Genomic DNA, 26779 nt, shown 5'->3' on the forward strand with positions numbered 1-26779 from the left:
CATCATGTAAACATCACTGTAATCTATTATCACAGAACAGATAACAAAAGTAAAGAAGAAACGGGGAGAGGGGGAAAAAATTAAAGAAGAAAAGCGGCTCTCGTATGTTACTGCCTGCCGTAAAGCTCTATTTACATGTCCACTAAAATTGTCACCTTAAGCCAATCGGGAAATGCTGCCAAAATTCAAAGAAACCGGTCGAGCGGGTCCTCCATCCACAAAACACCCGCTTCCACTTCTTTCATGATACCTTTTCTTTCTTCATGTGCCTCCTTTCATGTTGACACTGCCTGAATCTCTCTCTCTCCTTCATCCAAGTTGAACAGTTTTATACTACAATTGCTTATTCAAATGGTTAAAGAATAGGAAAAGAAAGCACAACTTCATGTCAAAATGAAATAGTTCTATACCTCAATGTTTTTGACATGTTGAATTGGTCATCTATTTAGATTGTTATGGTAATGTGCTGGAAAGGTCACCGAAAATGAATCTAAGACATTGAGTGTGTCAAAGACGACAAGAAGGACTAAGCACTACTTCTCAAGCTTGTCAAATCGCATCAGAACAAAACATGGAGATTAAACACATATGACAGTTTTTCACATCAATGTCATACATTTACTTTGTGTTTAGAAAAAATGTCAAAATGATGGAGCTTAAGGAGAAAATTCTGTTAAACCTGCATCTGTACAGAGGGAATGCCCATGCAACTTCATTGCTCCCTTGACTCCACAATGAGGTGCAGTGTCTTTCTTACCCACAGCTCTTATTTCTTTTCCAATTTTATTAATTCTAAATGGTGGACACTGATGGATGCACACTTTTTTTTTCTTTTGATTACCTGTGTCTAATCACACTTTGTGGAGAGAATAATCTAGATATCAGCTTACATAGTTGATGCCAGATTGAGGAACAGTCATAAATGTAGTCCAATATTAATGGCGCATGGTATACTTTTTGTTGGTTAAGATCAAGGTATACCGTCATACATGTTCTGTGCATGTCAAAGAATGAGGGAATGGCTTGTGGCTGGCATCATATTTTTGACTTCAGTGGTATAAAATGGTGATAAAGAGACATGAATCAGTGCATGGATCAATCCAGTAGGGCAACATTAGATGGTTTTCTATGAGAATACAGAAAGTGCATAGGAAGTTGATGCTTTTTCACATGTTAAGACATTGATATATTTGTTCAAAACTAGGTTTTCTGAATTCTACTGTTCTTGGTTGATTATTCTATGGAAGCATCCAGGCTTAGCATTGTTTCCTCTGTTGCATACGGTTTCCTTACAATACCTTGACTATATATTAAGAAAGCCACCCAACAAAAAGACTTAATACCAAAATTTCAGATTTAACTGCCTCCTATACTTCCCACAATAATATAGTTTGGTCTTTTGCTGTCTTGACTTGTATTGAATATCTATTTCTTGCTTCCCTTTATATTTCGATAAACATCCAAATAAAAGCTTATATCTAGCCATGTCTACAAATATTTTGATGAATGGAAATCTAAAAGCTTGAACCAATAAGTGATATCAAATAAGTGTGTGTATATGTGCGTGCGAGCGTCTTCGCATATACAAATACATAAATTCATACATGAAGACAGCTCAAAATCAATTTAGATATAGTATATCAAAAGCAGGTGTGCAAACCTGTTATAGGAAAAAAATAGAAAAGATTGCATGAAATACCTTTGACTTTCATATGTGAGACATCTGGCATGATCCCTCTGATAGAGTTCCTGAATATTTTGTAAGCTCAATGCAATTATTGCACTTGACCTTCTATAAACCAAGCTGTGCAAAGCAGTTTCTTGGTTTGTAATCAAGACCAGAATCACAAAACAGTGAAATATACAGCCAAATAAATAAATAAATATATATATATATATATATATATATATATATATATATTCATCAGTAAAGGAGCATAATACCTTGGTAGATTTCTCCATAGGGCTGTGAGGTAATGCAGCATCCTTCATGTTGCCCAGCAGTGGCCTGAATGTGTCTAAAGTCTAAACTATCCTCTTCAAAAGGAGAAGATTCATTATTGTCATAATCATAAAAATACAGCCATTCAATAAAAATCCAAGCCTTCTGTCGAAACCACAAAATTACAAGCTTGCAAACTGCGACAACATCAGCGTCGGCTCCTTATGCTCTACAGGATGTGTTTCCATGACATCAAGCAATTTCTTTTGAACAAGCTGATCTGCACCATTTTCCCAAGACAACTGATGATGCTTGGTATAAAATAATACTCCTTGCAAACCCCATACAACTAGTCAGAGTGCAGAACTCATTAATTTTAGTACAGGAGCAAGACAGTATATCTCTTGCTGAATTGTGTCCCCTCCATTATGTTGTGTGTGCGTGTTTCTCAATTTCCCCATGAAGAATGCCCAGCGTCATATAATTTAGAATTAAACAAGTCTGATCCCTGCACATTTCATCTACAACATGATGGTTGCCGCTGATGTAAGCAACAGAATTGCTTACAATGCCTGCTTTAGCTCCAGAGAGCATGCCCTCAGAGTGGGAGCTAGTGGAGGAGATCAAACAACTTGTCAATCAGACATTTAAGCTTATTGCAGGTAACTGGACAGAAACAAAAATCAAAAGACTTCTCAGCACAACAACATGATTGACACACACCTCCAACAAAATTTTTGATCATATCTAACATAGACATGTAATCTGCATAAAGCTTGGCAGACAGTTCGAACACTAAGATGTAATGGCTCATCACTTCATCATCTGATTTGATATCTCTTGGCCTCTAAATGCCCATGCACCTAGAAGCCAGTAAAATCAGATTGGTCTTCGAGCACATAATTCTGGAATCACATCATCAACCTCACTTGTCCTGGAAAGTGAATGAATAAATCTATTAAATGTCCACTCATAATTGTATGGTAGAAGAGAATAACTAGAAACAACGTCTTGAATGGCAGAAATATCGCCATTAGTGCCGTGAGATCCAAACAGCTGATCATCTCCTGTAGCAGAAACATAATCTGCCATCATAAAATGCTTTTCAAGTTGGCGATGCACCAAAAAATCATCGATGAATACCTGATAGTGACGTACATCACAAGTGCTTTAAAACTGATGGGCATCTAGAAAAGATGCAGATGAATGACTGTGCATGGACATACATATTGTGCAAATGTGCGCATCTAATTCCAATATTAATGCAAACATCCCCATGTGAAATTAATTTTGCCAAGGTAAAAACATCATCCGTACAAATTACAATTACTTTCGCCCTCTTGGATCTGTACAGATCTCCCATGAGGGTCAGACAATCAACACTCGTACAATAATTTTTTTCAGCAAAAAAAAAAAAAAAAAGCTAGGTCTTGGTACTTCCAAAAGATAAATGAAATCCTTTCCTTTCAACGATGGGAAACAATTACTCCTCACCAACAGCCGAAGCGGCTTTTGCCATTAATGATCATTGAGGCGACTGATAGCGGTCGGGTCCATCCATCCCCTGACCGGCTTATGCCGTCCCTATTTTAGAACTACCTGGGGTGGGGTGTTCAAGGAGTTCAACAGCATGAGGCGGTAGAAATTATGCCTGGCGAGCAGCAGCCTGGTGAATGAAGCCTATAGAAATAAAAAATTTGATTGGTATGGTGCGCTGCTGATGTGGTGCATCTGGTATAGGGCATAGTTTCTATCCACGTCTCGAAAGCTGCTTCCTCATTCATATAACTATGTTTCTACATGGTCGAGTCCTTGACCTGATAACATGCATGGTACCTATCTGGCTTTTCGGTCTTTCTGCTTCGAGTTATACGTGCATCTGAGTCCTGTGCACCATAAATTGCCTCATCTTTTTCATGATTAACGGATCATCAAATTGAGCAAGAAAACGAAGGAGCAAGGTTATTAGATCTAATTTCTCACCGGAACCATGGTACCTGGAATTCAAGTATATCATGGTCGCTGTTCTTGTTTTCGCTAGTTCTGACAGACAGCTCATCGGTTGTATCCACCTAGGCCTTACAGTTGCCAAAAGCAAGTTTTGTTTCCTTCCGCACTCCATATAAGCGAAATTGATACAGTCGCATGCAGTTATGCAAATGAGCCAATAGCATGAAATGACCAAAGAAGAGATCTGAGTGGGAGTCGAATCGGATTCAGTGATGCATGCGTGCTTATTGTGGACTTTCTAAGCATGATAAGTCACGGCAGCATAAAACTACAGCTCGGTCATTAATTTGTATGGCCTTCACATCAAGCATCCTACCATAAATTTTCAATACTATTCATTGTGACAACAAACAGAGCGGCAGAGCTTATTGCAAGCATGAAACAGAATATTTGGGTGTAATTTATCGTTAGGATTCAAGATAATTGAGTTATTAACTCCATCGGACGCCGAGAATGTTAAGGGCTATTATCTCTTGGTATAACAACATATAGAATTAACGCACCACCTTTATATAAATAACGGATAAGAAATACGTTAACCAATGCAACTGGAAAAAGATAATTTGGCTATTTAAGACGTTTGAAACCAAATGACCGCATGTACGATGTCCGTGTTTTTGTTATTTATCATGCCAGATGGTCTGGTTTAGAGACTAGAAAAAAAATCATAATCATGGTTTCCTAAAGAGTTGGTCGAGCAAATTATATTTTGGGACTTCCAGTCCATTCTGTAAAGCCTCAGTCTAAATGCTTACAAGTATCATGGGAATGATTTCGGGTTCAAAAAAATTAGAATAGCAGACTATCTATGCTATGCAGTTGTGGTCGGCAGGAGAGATGGTGCTTATTTCTCTCAGTAATATAGCTTCTTTTATCACAGGTGGAAGACGGGCCGGGCACCCCTCATCAACTTCATTTTCTGTGTTTGGTTCTTCCAGTGCTGCATTTTAGCGATCCCTTTTAATCTGTCCACAGTGACAGACACGAGCTGCTGCTGCTTTTTTTTTCTTTTAGTATGGATGATGACGATGGTGACCGATAAACAGAGCTGCAATTACAAATTTCTGCAGATTCCTTGGTTTGTTATTTTTCTGATACTTGATGCTAAGTAATCACAAGACTGTTTTCCATTACATATGCAGGGGAAGAAAAATGGTATTCAAAAATTACAAAATTCAGCACTATGGGGAATTGGATGTGGATATTTATATATAGATATAGATATATATCTGCAGAATGGATGAGAAGGGAAGAGGCGGCTCCGTTAGCAGTAGAAGCTGCAATGATGCTCATCGGTCCGTCAGCATCAGCAGCCCATGATGGCGCAATTATAGACGAAGACGCCGGCGTGCTCCTTGACGCCGAGTACCTTCCACTCCGGAGCAGCTCCTCCTCCGCCGGGGCGCCACGAGCTGAGCACAATGCTCTCCCCTTCGGGTCCCCTCTGCCCGCCCACCACCAGCAGCTCCCGGCCGCACGCCTTGAAGGCCAGCCCCCATCCGTTGGAGGTGTCGGCCCGGACCGGCAGCCTCCCGACGGCCGCCCAGCTTCTGCGCTCCTCGTCGTACCTCTTGAGCCTGTTGGTGCGGTATTCCACCGCATAGAGCTGGTCGTCGACCACCGCCACGAGCGGCGGCGCCCCGGCCGCGTCGCTGGCCGTTGGGTACATGCCCTCGATCCGCCTCCACCTCCGGGACTGCAGATCGTACTCCTCCCCGCACGTCAGCGGCTCCCTGTTCCCCGACATCCCGCCGACCACGTAGAACTTGCCGCCCATGAAGAAGCCCGAGCAGAGCTTGCGCGGGGCGTGCATGGCCGGGAGGAGCTCCCAGCAGCCCGTCTCAACGTCGTAGAGCTCCGCAGAACCCAGGACGGCCCCGGTCTTGTCGCTGCCCCCGGCGACGATGGCGATGGACCCGGAGCTCGCGGAGGCGAAGAGGCAGCGGGGGCGGTTCATGGGGCAGCACCGGGACCAGCCCCGGCCCCGGCCGAGGCCGACGCTGCGGTAGGTCCAGACGGCGAAGTCCCGGAGCTCGCGGCCGAAGACGAGGAGGTGGGGACCCACGGCGAGGGACTCCTTGTCGGCGTGGTTGAAGCAGTCGTCGCAGGGGATCCGAGGGAGGCGCATCCAGCGGTTGGCGCCCGGGTCGAAGGCCTCCCACTCCCGGGGGTCGCACACCAGGTACACCCAGTTCTCCGCCACATCCATCCGCCGCCGCAGCTCGTAGAGATAGCCGCTCTTGATCAGCGAGCGGAATCGCGCGTTGAGGCATGCCAGGGACCCGTGATCCGATCGCCCAGCCAGGGCCAGGCAGTTGAGCGCGATGTCGTCCGGGAGGCCCGGAATCAACGGAGACGACGACGACGACGACCATCTGTTGCCTCGCCTCCCGTCAGAAACCCCGTTGCTGCCGCCGTTACCAGCGCCATCATCATTCTCATCGTCTCCGTCCGACGTGCGCCGCCGCCTGCTGTGATCGTGGTGGTGGCTGCTGCTGTCGCCGCTGTGATGCGGACCCATCGTCGAAAGGATTCGGATCGCGTCGACCAGCAGCGACATCTCCTTTTCTCTATCCCTTCATTCGACGCATGTTCCAGTGGTCAGGTGGCGAGCCACCATCCACTTCATCTGCAATTATTATTATTATTATTATTATTATTTGGCCCCTCTTCCTTTCTCTCCAGAGGATTTAGCCTATCTATCTATGGTTTAGTATTTTGATGGTTGTACATCGCCATCTATCCTAACCTACACAGGTGGAGAGAGGACAAGGGGAAGGAAGCATTCCATTGGGAGATGTTTATCTAGTGTTTACCTCTCCACTGCAAAAGAAAGAAACAAACAGGTAGTATTGGAGCGTTGATGATTATAATATGATGGAAAGGACCCTGGTTTCTCGTGGAGATGAACGCTCTCTCACTCTGCTCTCTTCGGTGCGTGCCTGCTTGATATTTGTATAATACACCGGCAGCGGCACCCACTACCCTAAACAAATGGGGATCCAATGCCTTATATATATATATATATACATACATATATCTCCTCCCCTGACCTGGCACAGCCCGACGGGAAAAGGAAAGCACCAAGAAAAGGATTATAAGAACGCATGTGATTCTTTGTGAATGGAAAACAGAGGAGGAATATAAACCGGTGGGGAGGTTTCCATACTTTTGCTTTTGTTCTGTTTTACTGCACGGTGGGTTCTCCGAGATGAGTTTTTCTAATCCTTCTTTTTCCCATTTTTTTTTTAAAGAAAGAAAGAGAGAGAGAGAGAGAGAGTTTTAGAGCTAATTCATAGTTTGCCACGCCTGCCTTCTTTTTCTTTAAGCACGCGGTAACCAAGATTGTGTTACACCAATAGGCAGATGATACATGTGCCGACGGTAATTATGGAGGAATGCAGTGGCTTTGTGGCTCGGAACACCTTGCTCGACAAAAAAAATTACTAGAAAAACAATGACGGATTAAGAAAGGGTCATAAACTTGCGGTCCGCCATGCTACGGGAAACTTGTAGTCTGCTGTATGCCCTTTTCCGAATAGGTCAGCAGATGTGATTGGCCAGCTTTGTCCTACCAACGCCATTCAACAGCACACCTTAACTTGCAAGTCGCAGTGAAAGATTTCTCTGACTGGATTAGATAAGTCACTTGATTGATGAACTCATTTTCCAGGATGCCAAATCATTAGCTTGATTGAGCCATCTGATCCCAATCATGTTTGGGATTGCCGATTGGTAAGGTTTTCAGGTTGGGAATGGAGATGTCACCATCTGCGGTGAATTATCTTCAACTTCCGTTGATCCTTAAATCTTCTGTTATGTAGTGCATTTGAAGATGGTTTTAGTGATCGCTATGCCATCGCTCCCTTTTCAAAAGCCTTAGGTGCGGTGGAAGTGCAATAAGAGAGTCGAAGTCCCCACCTGAAGACATCCATATGGTGGGGTTTCTCGACTTACAGAAAGCAGATGACTTTCTCGTTCAAGTGAGAAACCCTTGCAAAGCAGTAAATTTGCCGCACAAGTAAGAATTGCTGGCGGGATTTGAAGCAATCATGGGTCCTTACGGCGTTTGGTGCAGGTTTATTAAATGGGTCCCATGATGCAGGCGAGGTGAAAGAGACACCCCCACCCATCCGAAGGAGTGAATTCTTCTCATTTACTCCGAATCATTCGGTCACTGGAACTAGTAATGGTGGCAGTTTCGGAGGGGGTTGCATGAAAGCTAAGCGAGGTGTCCAGAAGTAGACACGGTGCCTTTCTTTGGCTGAAGGAACTCATATCCAAAGGCCTTTCCTTTTCCATCTTACACATTGCCCTTTGTGGGGGAGGGAGAAGAGGACGGTCATTTTCAGGACTCTGGATACGCACAATAGGAGGGCTCGCGTGCTTTGGAGCAAAAGGGATGAGGAGACAATCTTAGTATTGTTTAATAAGGCTGCCTCCCAAATCTTGTGGTGGAGCATGGGCTAATTTTGGTTCCCAACTCCCATGTCTTTTTCCTGTGTTTAGAAGTAACAAATTGGGCATTTGAAACCTTTGCTTGATATAACATGGTTTCTATGTGTAGTTCTCTAAATGGCAGACACTCGTTAGTAGTTGAGTATATTCTCTCGATAGAGAAAAGGACTGATTTTTGAAAAAAAAAAAATTTGTATTAAGTGGTTGTTCCACTCATTATGTTGGTCGATCCAAGCTTTTTACTATTGTACCAAGCAATGATCGTTTATAAATCTATTCTCTTGATAAGGTTAAATATAGGCTGCAGTGACATTGAAGCATGCCAGACTTTTGTGAACACATCTCTCTCTTTGAAGAGTTGATGCCAAGTTGATCAGCGTGATTGCGTATTGTGTCTACAGTTTGCTGGTGCAATTATTTTAGGTAGTTGACAGTTCAAGTTTTATGAAATGTCGCTTTGAGATTTACCAAAAGAAAACAACGTTGCTTTGAAGATCCTAAAAGCTTCCTCAAGTATTGTGGACTGGATAGCATGGCTTTAGACGTCAGTTGTGAGAAAGTTTCGATGAATGATGGACCAGAAGTAGTTCAATTTGTACCTTTTGTTTTGGTAAGTCTAGTTCATGATTCAGTAGCTTAAATAGCTTGGTCATAATGTCGTGGATTCAAACAAGAGCAACGGTTTCTTCACGGAGGAGAAATATTCTGTAGGCTCTTCTTTTTTGGAAGGTGGACGCTGTAGCATCATGTCTTTTGCTTGGTCAAGGAGCCTCAGAGGCGCCACAACCATGTGCCCAATATATCTGCTGCAGTACTTGCATTATTACTTATAATAATAATGCAGAAATATTATAGGATTGGAAGAGACGATAAGTGGGACCCATAGGCGTCTTATCTACTTGATATACAATACTGAATTTTTTGGAAAAAATAATTTACCGTTGCAGTACCAAATTTTATATTATTATTATTTTATTATTGTATCAGCACGCTCAATATAAAAATCAACTTGGTATACTCGTAGTCGGTATATTTTCTATATTGCATATCTATCTGATATAGATATGGTATCGTTGGCATATACGAATATCGACAGGTATCATAAACTTTATTTTGAAGCATATAGCGTGAGGTCCAAGGTAGAGCCACAGGGAGGGCCAAGATGCGTTCAACAGATCTACATACGGTGATGGATGGTGAGGTCACCCGGTGGCTTGACAGAAGATGGATCCAGAGGATGCAGATCCACCCATGAGCGGTTTTGTTCATATGGAAGTGGCCTGGAACTGTCTGCCGATCAAAAATGTGCTGGCTAGGAGAAGGGTCAGGATCCCCCGATGAGTGTGGACTGCCCTGATTCGGCGGAATCTGTCAGCCATGTTCTGCTTGTATGCCCACGGGCCGCACAAATCTGGAGGAGAGCCTCGTTTCTCCTGTCGAGGTCCACTGAGCTAGCAGAGGGCCTACTACGCCACGTGAGTGTAGCCATGTGGTCGCCGAGCACTACTGGGTGAGGTATCGCCTGCGCTTATTTGGCCAATCATATCTGGCTGGATAGAAACAATAGAGTCTTCGAGGATAGGAGGGCACTCCTAAGACGATTGTGGAAAGGGCACTCTGTCAGGTAATTGAAGTTATTAAGGCTACAATTGCTGCTTCATCTGGGATGTCTAGGGACATCTGGAACCCCCTCTTTGCTGTTGCAATGTTCAGTTCTGTCTGTGTTTCTTGGGAGCCTTCATCTCCTAGCCATCTCAAGGTAAATTTTGATGGAAGCCTATCGCTAGTGGAGACAGAGCTGGAGCTGCATTTGTGATCGGAGACCATGACTCTAGGTTGATTGCTTTGCGAGGAGAAGGGACATACTTTCAAGGCATCAACTTTTGGGGTGAAGCTTAGGACAGTGTAGGAGGAAATCTCCTATGCAAAATAGGTATTAGGGACTAGAAGTATCATCCTTGAGGAGGATTCAGCTATGGTGATTGAGTGGATAGTAAAGGAGGGACAGAGAGGGGCAGAACATCTACTACTAAGTGACATCCGTTGGCTGGTGAGGGAGTATAATGCATTTTAGGCTGTGCATGTGTACCGAGAGACGAACATATCTGCTAATTGAGTCGTCTTCTTTATTGTTCAATACTTCATAGAGAGGCTATGGACTCGGCATATATTTGTTCCTCCACCAATGAGCCCAGGACTCTTTGGTTGGTTGTGTTTAGCGTACGTGAGCAGCCAGTGTGTAGAGAAAGAAAGAAAGAAAGAAAGGATGAATGAATGAAAGAAGTGAATAGTGTGAGAGATTATTATTATATATGGCATACGGTCCCCTACCGCTTAAGAAAAAATATTTCTAGGATTCTATATAACTTTGAGCTCCCTTTTTCTAGTTAGAACTTTTATTTATTTAAATTTTTTTTAGCTAAAACTAATTAGAAAGAGAGACGTACATAAAATTAATAATATAAAGATATTATTTTTAAAAATAGAAAATATTTTTTTCATCTGAAGATCACAGGTCTACAAGGAATAAGTACGGAGGATCCGCTCCCCTATTCAGGCGGGCTTAAGTTGTAAATATTTTTTAATACAATCACTGTAAATCGCGCACGCAGAGACATGCATGCACGTGCTCGCTGCTCGTTGCTTTCAATCCTAGATAATTGCATGATGATAATATCACGGTACGATCACACTACTGAGAATTATGGCGGGTAGTTGTCACAGTCCTTCAGTCCATCCTAGCACGTAGCACGCAAGCTAGATGACTAATATTATCCACATTTCACAAGGAGAAAAAAAAAAAAGAGGCGGGGGAGGTGGGGGAAACAGATAACGGCATGTAGCAGAGTGATGCACAACGACCACATTCTCAAAAAGCGCGCGCGCGCGCAAAGACGTAAAAAAACAAAATACGGGCATATCATCCGCCAACGAGCAGACGACCGACCGACCGTAGGATTTAAATGGATGTTGTTCGCGACAAGAATAAAGCGAACAAGCGACATGCAGTTGTTTTATATGACTGAAAATAACCAGCAGCACTAGAAAGCTAAATGTCCCTGTGCAGGCCGTAGACTGTAAATGGATGCAGCTTAGTGATTGCCTGAGATTCGAGCAACCCCGTTCTAGAAACAATGGGTATTTCATTATCCTCTAATTTTGAGGCTGAGATTGAAGCCATATTTGTAGCATCTTGGAATGTAAGAGGATATCCTCAAGCACTTGCCATCATAGATCTTCTTATTGCCTCCTTGATGGAGCCGAGATTGATGAATATGAATGTATAAATATAAATATGTATATAAAAGTATAAATATTAGTGATTTGGATAGAAATAAATGTGCATTTGTCGGTATCGCTTGCTTATTTGTTGGAAAGAGAAATAATTGCCTCTCAGCACCATCCACGTGCTCTCGCCTCCATCCATCACAATAATCCTCCCCACATGCGGCTGGTGCCCCATTAGCCCCACCACTCAATCATTCATAACCCCAACTAATCTCATTCCCATTTGTTAACTTTAAAGCGGAATAACGTATGGTCTTCGTTGCCTTGTATTTTCCTTCTTCATGGGGCTGTGGGTATGAAAGATAGTTGCTATGGTGCATATGAACCCTCTTTTTCTTTTCTTTTTTTTTCCTAGTACAACATCTGCTCATACCGATCTGACATGAGTGCAGCCAGCACAGTCAAAAAAAAGAAAATGAAAAAGCATAGTGGGAATATCCTCCTGTCAAGACCACAAAATCTCTTCTGAATGCTGAGCAGCAAGAAGGCAACCCAGTCAGCTGCACCGGTCGCCTTCCGGTACATATGTACAACCTGGAACGCTCTACACTCCTCCACCATCCAAAGTAAGTTGCACAACAAAAGATGCTTATCCCCCTGCGCCCCCCCACCTCGTAACCTCTCGATCACCAAGACGGAGTCTCCCTCGAGAATGATCCGCTCTGCCTCTAAAACTCGTCTGTCATAGGTGAAGCCTTCCCATGCTGCCCGAGCTCCGCCTTTATGGCTGACAGTCCATCAGTGCTTCGCCCCCCAGCAGCAAGTAGTTTGGCACCATGACTCCTGATCACAAATTCCACCCCTGCTCTGACACCGTCGCCACAAGCGCTACCATCAAAGTTCACCTTGATATGGTCAGATAGTGGGGGGGGCCCAAGATACAAGGATGAAACTGGATGCTGTAACAGCAGAGTGAGAATCTCATATGTCCCTGGCCATCCCAGATGAAGTTTCCAAGATAGCTTTGGTGAACTTAGCAATCTAGAAGGAGGCTCTCTCTACTATACTTCTCAAAGGCACCCACTTGTCTTCAAAGACCCAAGTGAACCCCTCTTTTTCTCGGTGCACAGGACTCGTAGGCTGTTTCGAGTCAGCCTAACTCTCCATCTTATTCTTATGGATACCAAAATTGCTCAATCCAAGATACTCGATGGCATGTTATCTAATATGTTCGATGCAGAGGGGCACGAACCTCCCCTCTTCGTTTCTTAACACATACACGCACGCACGCATGCTCAAAAAAATAAAATAAAAAATAAAAACAAAATTAAGGCCTGCCTGAAGGGTAATAGATTGATGCTGACCTATTTTTCTTTTGTCTAGAGAAAAAGAGATAATAGCTATATGCAAAATTGAATCGGATGATGAACCTCATTGTTGGAAGAGAAGTTGTTGGAAAGCACCATTTCTTAGGTTTTCTTTTTCCTTTGATAAATTATACCGTGCACTTCATATATGGCTTTCGATCCCAATTTTTTTGGAAGAAAGTTGAAATATGAATTCAATCGGCCAAAATCTTCAATCAAAATGAGTATAAAGGAATTATATAATAAAATCAAAATATCAAAGACCAATAAATTACAGGTAGGTCATGAGAAAACAAGGGGGCCAAGGCAAGAGCAGTGGTTAGAACTACAGTATGCTGAAGAGGGAAGTAGAGGATTTGATTGCTTGACGAGATGATTGAAAGATTTCGAAGAAGCGCGAATGGCATATATGATCTCGGCTAATGGCCTTCGGCAGATTGGAGTTAGAACTAAAAAGCATGACAACAAGAAGTATTAATACATTGAGTAGATCTTGTGAATACTGAATTAATTATTAAAATTTCATAAACACTGCGGTTATTTAATAATGTGTCACCACATATAAAGAGTTGAGGGCTCAAGGAGACACGGACTTTAATAATTCATGGCTGACGGAGGAGAATCACAGGTATGTTTCCGCATGCTGTGGCATATGCCTGTATTAAAATGGTGGATTACTCTCCTTTATTCCCATCCATTCGCTTATTCCCCACCGATTTGAAGCTTGTAAAGAACATTAGCTAAATGATGGTTATATGGAATAAATTAGGAAGCACCTAAGAATCTTTCTAGAAAAAGAATTTGGTAAAATTTCAAAGAAAATATATGAAAAGGAAAAAAGAAAACCAAAGACCGGGAAGACCAGCAACACAAATGTACACCAACAATCATTTAATAACAATTGTCTGAATATGTTAAGGATGATATATATGTTAGTGCCTTTGCTTCAAAGAAATTGAAGAGAATAGTTTAATGTCACCAAGATGACCAACATCATCAATTACTCCGTGACATTCAAGTCTTTCATACATGCAAGCAACTCAAGAGCAGTATGTAAATAAATAATTCATGAAATACTTAAAGCATACCTTTCTTTTAGAACTTCTCTGAGAAAATAAATTATCGAAAAAATCGATCACTCATAGCAGTTTTCCAATACTCTTTGTTCCATGAGAGAATAATCTACCAAAGCAAAAATGATATCATTAAGAGAGCGTTGTGATTTCAACACTTGGTAAATCGGCCATCTTTTGTCAATGGCATGCATGCGGGTAAGCCATAGATAACATGCAAAGAATTTTTCAATTAGTGCTGAATATTTTGGCTGATAAAATATATAGTAAAGAAATTCGAGAGAACTAATAGTTCAGAGAATATTTGCATGTCAATAATTCCCATGAAATTCTCTACTTTATTCCCGTCTGTTATCGATTTGAAGAACAATGCAGCCTAAGATTCTTTCTTGTGGGAAACCAGCTCGATCGGAGTTTGTGCAAATACGAGCTGTAAAATTCTCTCTCCAACAAAAGGCATATATGATCCCAGCCTTCGCTTGACCATTTAATCATCTTCCCCCACCATAACAAGCATATGATGCTTCTACTGGCCACAAAGCTGACTGTTGGGCCCCAAGGGGAACAAATTCTTGAGAGTGGGCGAATAGATTGGCGCTTTCCAACCGCCATTGAAGCATGTGCTCTTCGGTGCAGGCTGTCCTCCACCTCTCTTGTAGCCCTCTCTCTCTCTCTCTCTCTCTCTCTCTCTCTCTCTCTCTCTCTGTGTGTGTGTCTGCGCGCGCGCGCGCGGATGTAGATCTCAACATTCAAACATTGATCTCCAAACTAGATTCTAAGAAGCATCTGCTTAGATGCTTCCGATATTTTCCAAATATAGATGGCATCAGACCTGCAGCTATTTCACATCCCAAGCTTTTCGAAGCTGTTCGCCAACCTACGTCCAAATGAAAGAGGAAACTTATAGCTGTTTAAGAGTGGAAATGACAATAGACTAAAGAGATTTTTTTAGCAGAAAAATATATGTTTTGCTCAAATAAAAGAGGTTTTTTTAAGAGTAGGAAGGACTAATCCCTACCCGCCACCCGATATCCATCCACCCTATCCCACCAAGGCCTCCTGGGCGAGCCACTGCTCAATCAGGTAAATTAAATCAGAGTTGAAAAAGAAGACAGAGGCCACCTGGAAATTGGCTGGAATAGAATTCTCGACATCTTCCTTTGAAGGGCAAGAGATGGTGCCATCAGAAATTAGGTTTGGTGGTAGAAGCCTAATTTCTTGACTTTGGTGCGGAACATGGAAACCATAGAAACCAATCAAATGTATGATATATTATCCACATACAGCCCATCCAGGGTTGAGACCATCACTACTTTTCCTTCAGAACCTGCAATTTAACAAACCCAAGACCATTACTGAATCCCATAGCACCAGCTCTTGGAGTACGGATGAAATCATCTGACACCAAAGTTCCAGTTTAGTTCTCTCCTCTCATCTACAAAGAAAAAATAAACTGGTGTTAGCATCACATACTCTTAGACAGCCATTATACCTAACATTCAGAAAGATTTGCAACACAAAAAGCAGGTGGACAATATTTAGCATCCTCACTGTTTTCACGGTTTATCTCTTCAGATGCTTGAAATGAAAAAGTTTAGTGCGATGCTATGGATCACTTGGGAGCAGCTTAGGGGACAATTAATGGTTATAATTGCACCAATGCAGGAATTCAGTGATTGGCTCATAGTAAGTATATATTAACCTCAGGATGTTCAGCAATAGCATGGCACATGATCTGCCATTGACATACGTAATATAAACATGTCTGGAAACTAGTCATGATTCCTCAAAAGAAAACTGATTATATGGAACTTTAATATTAGAAGATTTTTCCTCTGGTCGGTAGCTCTTTTAGGCTCATTTTTCTTATGAGAAACCCTTCTACATTAGATACTTTGGCCAAATATTTTAGTTTTGAAACTACTTGAATCCTCAAACTCATGCTTGACATGAAAAGTCCACATAAGAATTTGAATGGGCTGATAAATCCATTAACCAGGCCTATAGAGGGCTGAAAACAAAAGGATAACACAACACAAGTTGGACTTATATCTTTAAGTAGACAAAATTATGCTCATTTAAATTGAGCTAATTAGGGCCTGTTTAATGCTGAAAGGAGACTGCTGGACTCAAGTCAGTTCATTCAGGTTTGAAAGGCCCTTCCACGTTATGCCCGATAAAAGCTTCTAATGATGGCTAATTTTTAAGTTTGGTCCCGGGCCAATAAAACTTCATATTTGAGATCTCAATTTCTTTAACCTGTGCAAAAGGGCTAAACCTTATAAATTCAATATATTTGACAAAGAATTGAAATTACTCAACCTAAAATTAAGAAATATAAGAACTCATAATCTCAATATTTAGATTAGGAACAAAAAGTACATATTATAATTCCAAGAAAATAGATAAGCTCTGAACTTAGCCTGAAGGATTTAAAAATCAGAAAACAAAGACTTGATTTTAGACTTTCTTGTGCTCAAATCATCTATGGTTCGCCATGAATATTTGATCTTTGTACATAAAAGTCAGAAAACAAAGACTTGATTTAGACTCTCTTGTGCTCAAATCATCTACGGTTCGCCATGAATATTTGATCTTTGTACATAAAAGTCAGAAAACAAAGACTTGATTTTAGACTCTCTTGTGCTCAAACTATCTATGGCTCACCATGAATATTTGATCTGCAACTCTACCTACATTAATAGTTCCGAAAAAACTTTGCCTTCATTAATGTTAAAGACAAATCAATTTTAAATTAAATATCAAGGGCCCAAGGACTACTTTCCCATATATTCTATTTCTATGCCACCCTTTTCCTGCATATGTAACAAGGAAAAGAGCACATGACCTGCAGGCAAATTTTTATTGATACTCCAGGCAAATTTTTATTAATACTCCGCTCTTTTCCTGAAGTACGTTAATTAGTACATGCGAAGGTTAGACAAACTTCACTTCAGTTTGTAGCATGCCATGAATGCCAATGTGCAAAAACATACTTCAGATGCTTTTGAAAAAAAATCAGAAGTTACATGAATGACTGCGTGCATTAACCATTATTTTATGTATTACCATCCATGATAAATGATGTTGAAAAATCGAAAGTTTCAGTAACTTTCAAAGTTGCTATATGTTTTTTGACTCCATTTTTTTCTTCTCTTGCACAAGAAACAGTTAGGACATAAAGGGCATAACTATAGGTGTCACATCTTTCCTCTTCTTTTTTTTTTTTTGGTAAAATCAGCAATTCATATAGCTCTAATGTGAGTACAGCCCGCCAAATCAAGAGAAAGTAAAAAGTACAAGGGTTGGGGTATGCCCACCGCCGATGTTCATAGAAACTCTCCGGAGTGCCAGGCGACGAAGGAGACGACCCAGTCCGCAGCACTGTTCGCCTCCCTGAACACGTGTGATATCTGAACTTCACTGAACTCCTCTCTTTCCTTTCAAAGGTGGAAGAATCATGCTTGGTTCTGGGGCAAGAACATAACCGAGTCACACCACCAGGCTAACTAGGGTCATACCGGTCAAGCTAATGTAGAACCAGAGAAAAACTCATTGGAAGAGCAACCTCTATAAAACTAGTTTAAACATTATAGCAGCACGTAAACATACTCTTGTAGAGTTCTATAAAGGATTCGATGCTTATAGCAACCTCAGTTATGACAGCAATCCAAAAGCAAACTAAACAAGTTGCAGCCACTCGTTATTAGAGCATTGGCGACACTTTCATGATCGGCATGCTGACTAATTCTGATCAACTGTTTGAGAAAGAAAAAAAAAAGGCTATTGCAGTATCGCATACAAAACAAGCTTACACACTGATTTCAGCACAATGGAGACCAGACCAGATAGTTCATCCTTATATCCTGATATCTTGCATAATTCTTCGAGTCAACTAAAAGCTGTGGGTGCCAACTAGTCAGTTTGTAAAGCTACTGCACTAAGGTACACAACTAGGTAGCGGCTTCATAAATCGCTGTTAAGGACGGCCTGGGGGAGGCCCTGTTTCTGTTTCTCCCCTGTACTCAGCTTATTTCATTACTCATGAAATGTGAGTTGGACCTTGTCCACTATTCTACACAAGCGGCCATTCCTGCTCTATCAAATAACTGAAGTTGAATGACATTGAAAAGCCTAGGGTGCAAAATTCATGGTTCGATTAAACATAAAACTGAATAGTATAAATACGAGTTCCAAAGAAATTTGAAAGGTAAGTTGTTTTGCTGAACAATATCATGGAAGCAGGAGATAATTATTCTGGAATGCGTACTAGAGTTTGTTTCTAAGTTGTTAAAATTACATGACTATTTAATGTAAAAGCTAGCCAATAGTGAGAGTTTGTGGTTAACTTTCATGCAAGTTTGGTGATCTATCGTCATGCTTACTAATACTCTCCTCTAAGTTCTTAACCTCTACTTTCTTTCTTCTGTACTCGATCCCTTCTGCTATTTCACTCTTTCTCCATGTAAATATTTTTGACTCCTTTCTCCCTTGATGAATATGGGTTAGGAAATTCCAACTCTTATCCCCAAAAAAAGGAAAAAAGAAAAAAAATGTTTGATTTTAGTTTATTGCTAATATGCGAAAGTCTCAGTTGAAATATTCTTCACCTCCATGATAGCTGAACTTGTTATAATATGTTACCTAGGCTGTTATCTGATCTACGTGCCAGATGATTCAAAACTTTTAGTTGTGTACCTCAATCCCACCACCCACTAGCTTCACATAACTTAATTCAAATAATTCTCCTTAAAACAAATTAGTTTAAAGCTAAGGTATCTTGGTATTCCATGCACATTACATGTAGAGTAAAAAAAGATGCCCCGCACATTCTTTTCTTGTTGACTTGATTTTATCCAAATATAACCTGTTGAGCAGCTTCAATCAAAGATGTAGATATCCGTAGCAAATGTGAGGATTATATTTAATTGCTTTGATTCTTTGCCTGCAAGTTTGTGAATACTTGAAAGGTTTGTCCTGATTCAGTAGCAAGGCTCCTATATAACAAAGCAATATTTGGTTGCGGAACAAGTGCACCCCTCCCCAACACAAGGGCACATATTGCCAAACATCCAAAAACTCCAAAAGAACAATGTTTTCTGGCCAACGTCTAGAAAGTGGTCTCCGGTAGGATATTTCTGTTCCACTATTGAGTAGAATTATTTTGTGGGATTAGGTGAGAACTTTTCATATCCAATTGCCCTTTGCCTTTGGATGCGTTTTTTTCTTTTTCCTCCACTGTAGTGTTTTTCTCTCTATTCTTCTCTACTAGCTCCATGAGAGAAATATATTCCCCAACCAAACAGTATTAGTTTCATGCACCACATCGGCAACCAAACATGTGAGTCCTATTTCATAGAATATATTCTTATTTTGTTTGAGATAGGTCGAGGCTAAGGAAGTTAAACTCCATTAGCCACAAATTTTCTTAGCAGAGAAGATATTTACGATAGAGAGTAACATGGGGTTCAAGAATGTACAAGGGAATTTGGGAGGATGAGAGTAAAAGGAGAAGAAGTGGAAGAGAACGCACCCAGATGGTCGAAGAAGCAAGGCATAAACAACATCCCACATGAAAGAAAGCCCCAAGAATCATTTGCCCAAGAAAGCAGCGAACATCCCCGGAACCGAGTAAGTTGAGCTGAATGAGAGACAGCCGGGATTAATCCAAGCTTGACTGAAAACCTCTGATCTTCCCCCACACTTCGCCGAAACCAGGAAGTTCCTTTTGACTGCAAAGAAGAGACACGGTTGTTAAAAATAATATATCCATAATTATCTGAATAAAAACTAATTTATTTAAATAAAAATTATATTTATTTCATTCCATAATTATATTTATATTTACTTAAACTAATTATATTTATCTCGTTGCAAACATTCCATTGCAGGAGGAATATTTGTTTATTTTATTTATTTCTTTTTACTACGATGGATATATCATATAATGCGTATACGAATACATCTAATAAAGTCGAAAAACAATAGCTCATGGAGCGTCCGAGGCAACTCCTCTCCTCCTGACCACGAGGTATACCCTGAGTAATTAGCCACGTAGGCAGCCCAGTTGGCTTCTCTGAATCATGCTTGGTCTGAAAGGCTACCCATCCCTTGTCATCATCCGAATGTCTCAGAACAAAGGGTAGTCTATGCTCACATCCCTCGGACCCCCTCGAATCCACCTGATCACCGTGGCTAAATCGTCCTCCAAGATAATCGAGCTGGCCTGCAACGTCTGCCTCGCATATCAAAAACCCGCCCAGGCAACCCGCAACTCTGCCTCGGAAACTGAAGTATTGAACAATTGGCAGCCGCCCGCTGCCATCACCCTGGAATGCGGATCCTGTATGACAAAATCCGCACCTTTCCTCTGTGCCTCTATTCAGAACTGACCAATCAAAATTGACCTTGAGAAAGCTCGAAGGTAGGGGCTTCCAGATGAAGAGCACCATCTGAGAGGCTGCTTGAGTTGAGGAGGGGCCAGATATTCCGAGCTATCAAAGGTCCATCGGAAGAAGAGGTTTGGATGAATATTCATCCAAACCTGGTTCACCTAAATTGCATAAACGGTGAACCGGGACCCAGAAAGGGTGCGGGTTAGGTCTCATGTGCGGTAGAAACATAAGTTTCCGCCGTATTTCGATTATGCACACGTGGTGCTTTAGAATTCCCATCCAAGATGAGATGACGGAGGGATAACAGAGCTTCCATCTCGCCTCATACGATCCACATGCCCCTTCCCTTCCCCCACTCGCCGGAACCCTGTCGGAATTCGCTGCAACCTCACTGGTAAGATGGCGGAGCTCCCGGCCGCTGCCTCCGCCGCCTCGTTCCCTGACGTCGTCTTCGACGGGAGCGGGAGATCGCATCGGCACCGCCGCCATCCACCCTGCCCTCGGCTTCAAGAAGCTTTCCAGGCCGTCATCAGCCAGAAGATCGGGATCGCCACCCACCCCGTCCGCCGGAAGAAGGCCCGTGCCTCGACGGAGGTCCACTGCAACGTACCATCGACGAGTCCTCCGACTTCGCCGCCCTGCGAGCGCGACTGCTTCGTCCTCGCCTCCTCCGGTCGCTGGCGCCGACTGAGAAAGGACGCTGCCCAGGCCGCCGGGAAGCCGGACATCTGTCCAAAAAAGAAGGCCTTCGCCGTGCCAGAGAAGAAAATCCTGAGGAGGAACCCGGCGGGATCAGACGGCCGCATGGGTCCGGCGCGGATTAGGGCTACGGGAGTACGACAGCCATCTATGGAACCTCCGGCAGACGACTACTTCGGGGATGATCCGAAGAGGCGGCCAAACAGGGTTGGAAGCCACGTTATTCCTCCGTTAGTCCCATCTTGGATGGGAACTTTAAGGCACCACGTGTGTGTGATCGTGGACCTAAATGGCACCCTAAAGGATGCCAAATAGAGGTTGGGATAAAAAATTCATATACATATTTATTTTAAAAAAGATGGATATAAATCTACTATTAAAAATATAAATATAAGTTAAATGGTTAAATTTTATGATCATAAATTCAAATGTATTATCGAGTGAGAAATAAATTGACTTAATAACATGTTAATAGGGTCACTTATTTTTTTAAAAAAAATTATAAGTGTTAGGTAAGATTAGATAAAACTCTAAAATAGAACCAAATACAAATTAGATAGTTATTTATACATATTTGCATCTATTTTTCTTTGATGAACAGAAATAAAGGTATCTAGTCAGATACTCAAATTTGTATTCATATTTGAATAGATCTATCCTTCATTCTTAGTGCCAAATGAATCAAGCCATACCAATATCATCTCGTGGTCATTCCATATGAACCATGGTAGAATCATCTCATGTCATCACCTATCTCTTCTTCTTAGGGCTACAAAATGGATCAGCATCAGCTTATGACCCGATTCAACTCATTCATAAAGACTTCCTGGAGCCAAATCAGATTTAAATATTGGACCCCTTTCTGTATAGCGGGTCAAGTAGAAACCCCAAATTTTGATTCGGCTTGATCCGACTTAATTAGTAAATAACTTGAGCCTACTTATTACTTACCCAACCCGACCGCAGGCAAAACAAAATTCTATAAAATAATTAAACTCCTCTTTGCCCGACCATCCCGCTAGACTCTAATTCTCTTTTTATAGCTGTTTGCTGTTTGGTAACTATATTTTTAAAGTGCTGTGGCACTCTAACATATGTTTGGTAAACAAACTGAGAAAATACTTTTATATGACAAAATTATCATAAAGGACATTGCATAGTATTATACAATAGAGCATAATAAAACATAACATATATTAATACATAATATACGATATAGTATAATATTACTGTAATATAAAATATTATTATTATAATATAGTAATATGACATTGCATAGCATAGCATAATGGTAATATAATTATTAGAGTAAATTAATTTTCTATAATATAACATAATATTAAATTATTTAACATAACATATTAATATATTATGATATAATTTAATATATATTATATTTATAGTATAATACAATAATAAAGATATAAAATATTATAATTATTAGTATTAATTAATTTGTCATAATATAACATAATATTAAATTATTTAAAATAACATATTAATATATTATGATATAAATATTTATTCATTGAAATATATTTATTTATTATCTTATTTATTTATTCATTCATTCATTTATATAAATATTTATTTATGCATTTATTTATTTATTTATTCTTTTTTTTCTTTTATTTTCTTTTCTTCCCTTTTTTTTCTTTCCTTTTCTTCCTTTTTTTTCCTTTTCTTTTTCTTTTCTTTTTTTTTCTTCTCTTCTTCTCCTTCCTTCCTCTCCCCCCTTCTCTGTTCTTCTCCTCTCGCGCGGTCGGCAGCGCCGGAAGGGGGCCAGGCCGCGGCGGCCGCGGGAGGGGGTCGGGCCAAGGCCAGCAGCGCCTGCGGCTGTCTCGACGGCCGTGGTTGGCCCCCTGGGAAGGGTTCTCCTCCCGCGTGGCCAACGACGCCGGAGGGGCTGCGGCACTGCGGCGGCGGGGGAGAGGGAGGGGGTGCGGCACTGCGGCGGCAGGGGAGAGGGAGGGGGAGGGAGCGGCTGCGGTGGCGGGGGAGAGGGAGGGGGTGCGGCGCTGCAGCGGGGTGGGGGTGGGGGTGGGGTGAGGGCGTGGGTGGGAGAGGAACAGGCGGTGAGATGAGATTTTGGGGAGAAATTTTTTTTTAAAAATGGAAGTATTTTGGTCAAAAATAGAGCTTCCCGACAAAGCTGAAAATAATATTTTCGGAAAGCTCCAAATTGGAGCTTCTCCCTAAAAGCTGTTTTCAACTTTCCGCAAAAGTTGAAACAGCTTTCCAAAAATTTTACCAAACACCATTTTATATCTAAAAGTACTTTTGGAGGGCCAGAAAGTGCTTTTTGGCCCTCCAAAAGCTCCCCCAAACAGGGCTTAATTCTCTTTTATCTTTTCCAAAACTTTTGCCCGAGCCATCCTCACATCCTCCTCTTGCCTTGAACCGGTCATTTGGTGATATTAGCCTCCTCGATAGTCTGATCATATCTGACATTCATGCAACTCAAACGAGTTGCTAGGTCTTGAATAATTTCCATAAACCCAACTCGGTCAGCTATTGAGTTGGGTCCACGTCTAATATCAACATGAAGCTAGCTCGGGTTGAGATCAATCATTTTTGGATCCGACCAACAGATTTGCAACCCTAATATCTCTTCTCCAAAGGATAACCCCAACTACAGCTGCTGGGTCTAGAATAATTTCCATAAACCCAACTCGGTCAGCTATTGAGTTGGGTCTACATCTAATATCAACATGAAACTAGCTCGGGTTGAGATCAATCATTTTCGGATCCGACCAACAGATTTGCAACCCTAATATCTCTTCTCCAAAGAATAACCCCAACTACAGCTGCTGGGTCTTGAATAATTTCCATAAACCCAACTCGGTCATATTGAGTTGGGTCCACGTCTAATATCAACATGAAACTAGCTCGGGTTCAGATTAATCATTTCCGGATCCGACCAATAGATTTACAGCCCTAATATCTCTTCTCCAAAGGATAACCCCAGCTACAGCTACTGGGTCTTGAATAATTTCCATAAACCCAACTCGGGCAGCTATTGAGTTGGGTCCACGTCTAATATCAACATGAAACTAGCTCGAGTTGAGATCAATCATTTTCGAGTCCGACCAACAGATTTGCAACCCTAATATCTCTTCTCCAAAGGATAACCCCAACTACAGCTGCTGGGTCTAGAATAATTTCCATAAACCCAACTCGGTCAGCTATTGAGTTGGGTCTACGTCTAATATCAACATGAAACTAGCTCGGGTTGAGATCAATCATTTTCGGATCCGACCAATAGATTTGCAACCCTAATATCTCTTCTCCAAAGAATAACCCCAACTACAGCTGCTGGGTCTTGAATAATTTCCATAAACCCAACTCGGTCATATTGAGTTGGGTCCACGTCTAATATCAACATGAAACTAGCTCGGGTTCAGATTAATCATTTCCGGATCCGACCAATAGATTTACAGCCCTAATATCTCTTCTCCAAAGGATAACCCCAGCTACAGCTGCTGGGTCTTGAATAATTTCCATAAACCCAACTCGGTCAGCTATTGAGTTGGGTCCACGTCTAATATCAACATGAAACTAGCTCGGGTTGAGATCAATCATTTTCGAGTCCGACCAACAGATTTGCAACCCTAATATCTCTTCTCCAAAGGATAACCCCAACTACAGCTGCTGGGTCTTGAATAATGTCCATAAACCCAACGCGGTCAGCTATTGAGTTGCGCCCATGTCTAATATCAACACTCGGGTCCAACGGATCTGCAACCCTAATATCTCCTTCTCCAAAGGATAAACCCGACTAGAGCGGCTGTGATCACAACCCAACGCCGTTCTTCCAAGCCTCCGCCTCCCACGTCTTTCTGTTAGCAATTCGGTCAAACACCTGGGGAGGGTTGACGCAGAGGGACGGTCGGTCGGTCGGTCCCAGGCAGAGTAGAGCTAACGGGAAGGAAAGATGCTGGCCGGGAGGACAACTACTCCGCACCACCAACGCCCCTTCCTCCCCTCGAAGCCCCTCCAGATCCCTAACTCGAACCCTAGTCCTGGCCTCAGCCTCCGATCCGCCAGGGCCCCCCGCCTCCTTTCTTCCCTCAAGTCCACCCCGCTCAGCAGCAGCACCGCGGCGGCTCCGCCTCTCCAGACACCGCCCCAGACGCGCGTGGACATCCTCTCGGAGTCGCTCCCCTTCATCCAGCGGTTCCGCGGGAAGACGATCGTGGTCAAGTATGGCGGCGCCGCCATGAAGTCCCCGGCCCTCCAGTCCTCCGTCATCAACGACCTCGTCCTCCTTGCCTGCGTCGGCCTCCGCCCCGTCCTCGTCCACGGCGGCGGCCCGGAGATCAATTCGTGGCTCCTCCGCCTCGGCTACCAGCCCCAGTTCCACAACGGCCTCCGCGTCACGGACGCCCTCACCATGGAGGTGGTCGAGATGGTCCTCGTCGGCAAGGTGAACAAATCGCTCGTCTCCCTCATCAACGTCGCCGGCGCCACCGCCGTGGGCCTCTGCGGCAAGGACGCCCGGCTCCTCACCGCCCGCCCCGCCCCCGACGCCGCGGCCCTGGGCTTCGTGGGCGAGGTGGCCCGCGTGGACCCCAGCATCCTCCGGCCCATCCTGGCGGGCGGCCACATCCCCGTGATCGCCTCCGTGGCGGCGGACGAGGCCGGGCAGGGCTACAACTTGAACGCGGACACCGCGGCGGGGGAGATCGCGGCCGCCGTGGGGGCGGAGAAGCTGATCCTGCTGACGGACGTGGCGGGGATCCTGGAGGACCGGAACGACCCGGGGAGCCTGGTGAAGGAGATCGACATCGGCGGGGTGAGGAGGATGGTGGAGGAGGGGAAGGTCGCCGGCGGGATGATCCCCAAGGTCCACTGCTGCGTCAGGTCGCTCGCCCAGGGTGTCCGAACCGCCAGCATCATCGACGGCCGCGTCCCCCACTCTCTGCTCCTCGAGATTCTCACCGACGAGGGAGCCGGGACCATGATCAAGGGTTGATGCCCCCTGCCGCTAGCAGTAATTTTGTTGTTCCTTGCACCTTGCTAGTTTTGATCTTGATGATTTTTATTTAGATCGTCAATGTACGATGATGATCCAACTTAGTGGTAGCATAATTATTCTAAATTGATAATTACTAGGTCTCGTGGAGTGATCTTTTTTTTTTTTTTTTTAAAGGATCTTGCGGATTGACGACACTTAAATAATTGGACCACCGTGTGCGTTTTACATTTTTGTGGGATATAGATAGAGCGAGCGATGATATTTTTAGCATTTCTCAAATTATAAATCACAAGCTCTAATCCATTTTCTGATAGCAACGAACAATAGTAGAAACCATCAATTGCTTTATTAAAAGAACAAAATGATACATGCAATTATGCTTGGAATGGAGTGCCGGAGTGGGGATAGGGGGAAGAGGAGGAATAGAGAAAAGAGAGTGCGGAGAGCCGCATCACAAACGCCAAAATTAGAGCCCAAGTAGGTCCGGACATTCTATGTGTGGATGCATGCTCTAGGAGGTGTGGGTGAGCACTCACCAATGGTCCAACCATGTGGGCATCCAAGCGCAATTTACCACCACACGCAATTTATAGTGAGTTGAAGCTCCAACAACTCGCGTTCCAAACAAT

General features: G+C 42.8%; 2 protein-coding genes and 1 long non-coding RNA gene across 3 annotated transcripts; 1 reads left to right on the forward strand and 2 right to left on the reverse strand.

Annotated features, from left to right (window-relative positions):
* Positions 1-5013: 5013 nt before the first annotated feature.
* Positions 5014-6981, reverse strand: LOC103708397 (F-box/kelch-repeat protein At5g60570-like). The gene has a single exon (XM_008793298.4). The coding sequence runs from the start codon at positions 6510-6512 to the stop codon at positions 5259-5261; it is 1254 nt and encodes a 417-aa protein (XP_008791520.1). The 5' UTR covers positions 6513-6981; the 3' UTR covers positions 5014-5258.
* Positions 6982-14190: 7209 nt separating this feature from the next.
* Positions 14191-15205, reverse strand: LOC120104702. Its single transcript, XR_005507071.1, has 2 exons — positions 15097-15205; positions 14191-14955 (listed from the first exon to the last, which is right to left on the reverse strand). It is a non-coding gene; the product is annotated as an uncharacterized LOC120104702 (long non-coding RNA).
* A 9424-nt stretch (positions 15206-24629) lies between these two features.
* On the forward strand, positions 24630-26314 carry LOC103708398 (acetylglutamate kinase, chloroplastic-like). The gene has a single exon (XM_008793299.4). It carries the CDS (start codon positions 25107-25109, stop codon positions 26145-26147), a length of 1041 nt encoding a protein of 346 aa, XP_008791521.2. The 5' UTR covers positions 24630-25106; the 3' UTR covers positions 26148-26314.
* Positions 26315-26779: the final 465 nt, after the last annotated feature.

Source organism: Phoenix dactylifera, chromosome 2 (genome assembly GCF_009389715.1).
Source record: "Phoenix dactylifera cultivar Barhee BC4 chromosome 2, palm_55x_up_171113_PBpolish2nd_filt_p, whole genome shotgun sequence".
NCBI lineage: Eukaryota > Viridiplantae > Streptophyta > Magnoliopsida > Arecales > Arecaceae > Phoenix > Phoenix dactylifera.

Coding starts and splice junctions, on each gene's coding strand:
- LOC103708398 (XM_008793299.4), top strand. CDS start 25,107: ATGCTGGCCGGGAGGACAACTACTCCGCACCACCAACGCCCCTTCCTC.
- LOC103708397 (XM_008793298.4), bottom strand. CDS start 6,512: ATGTCGCTGCTGGTCGACGCGATCCGAATCCTTTCGACGATGGGTCCG.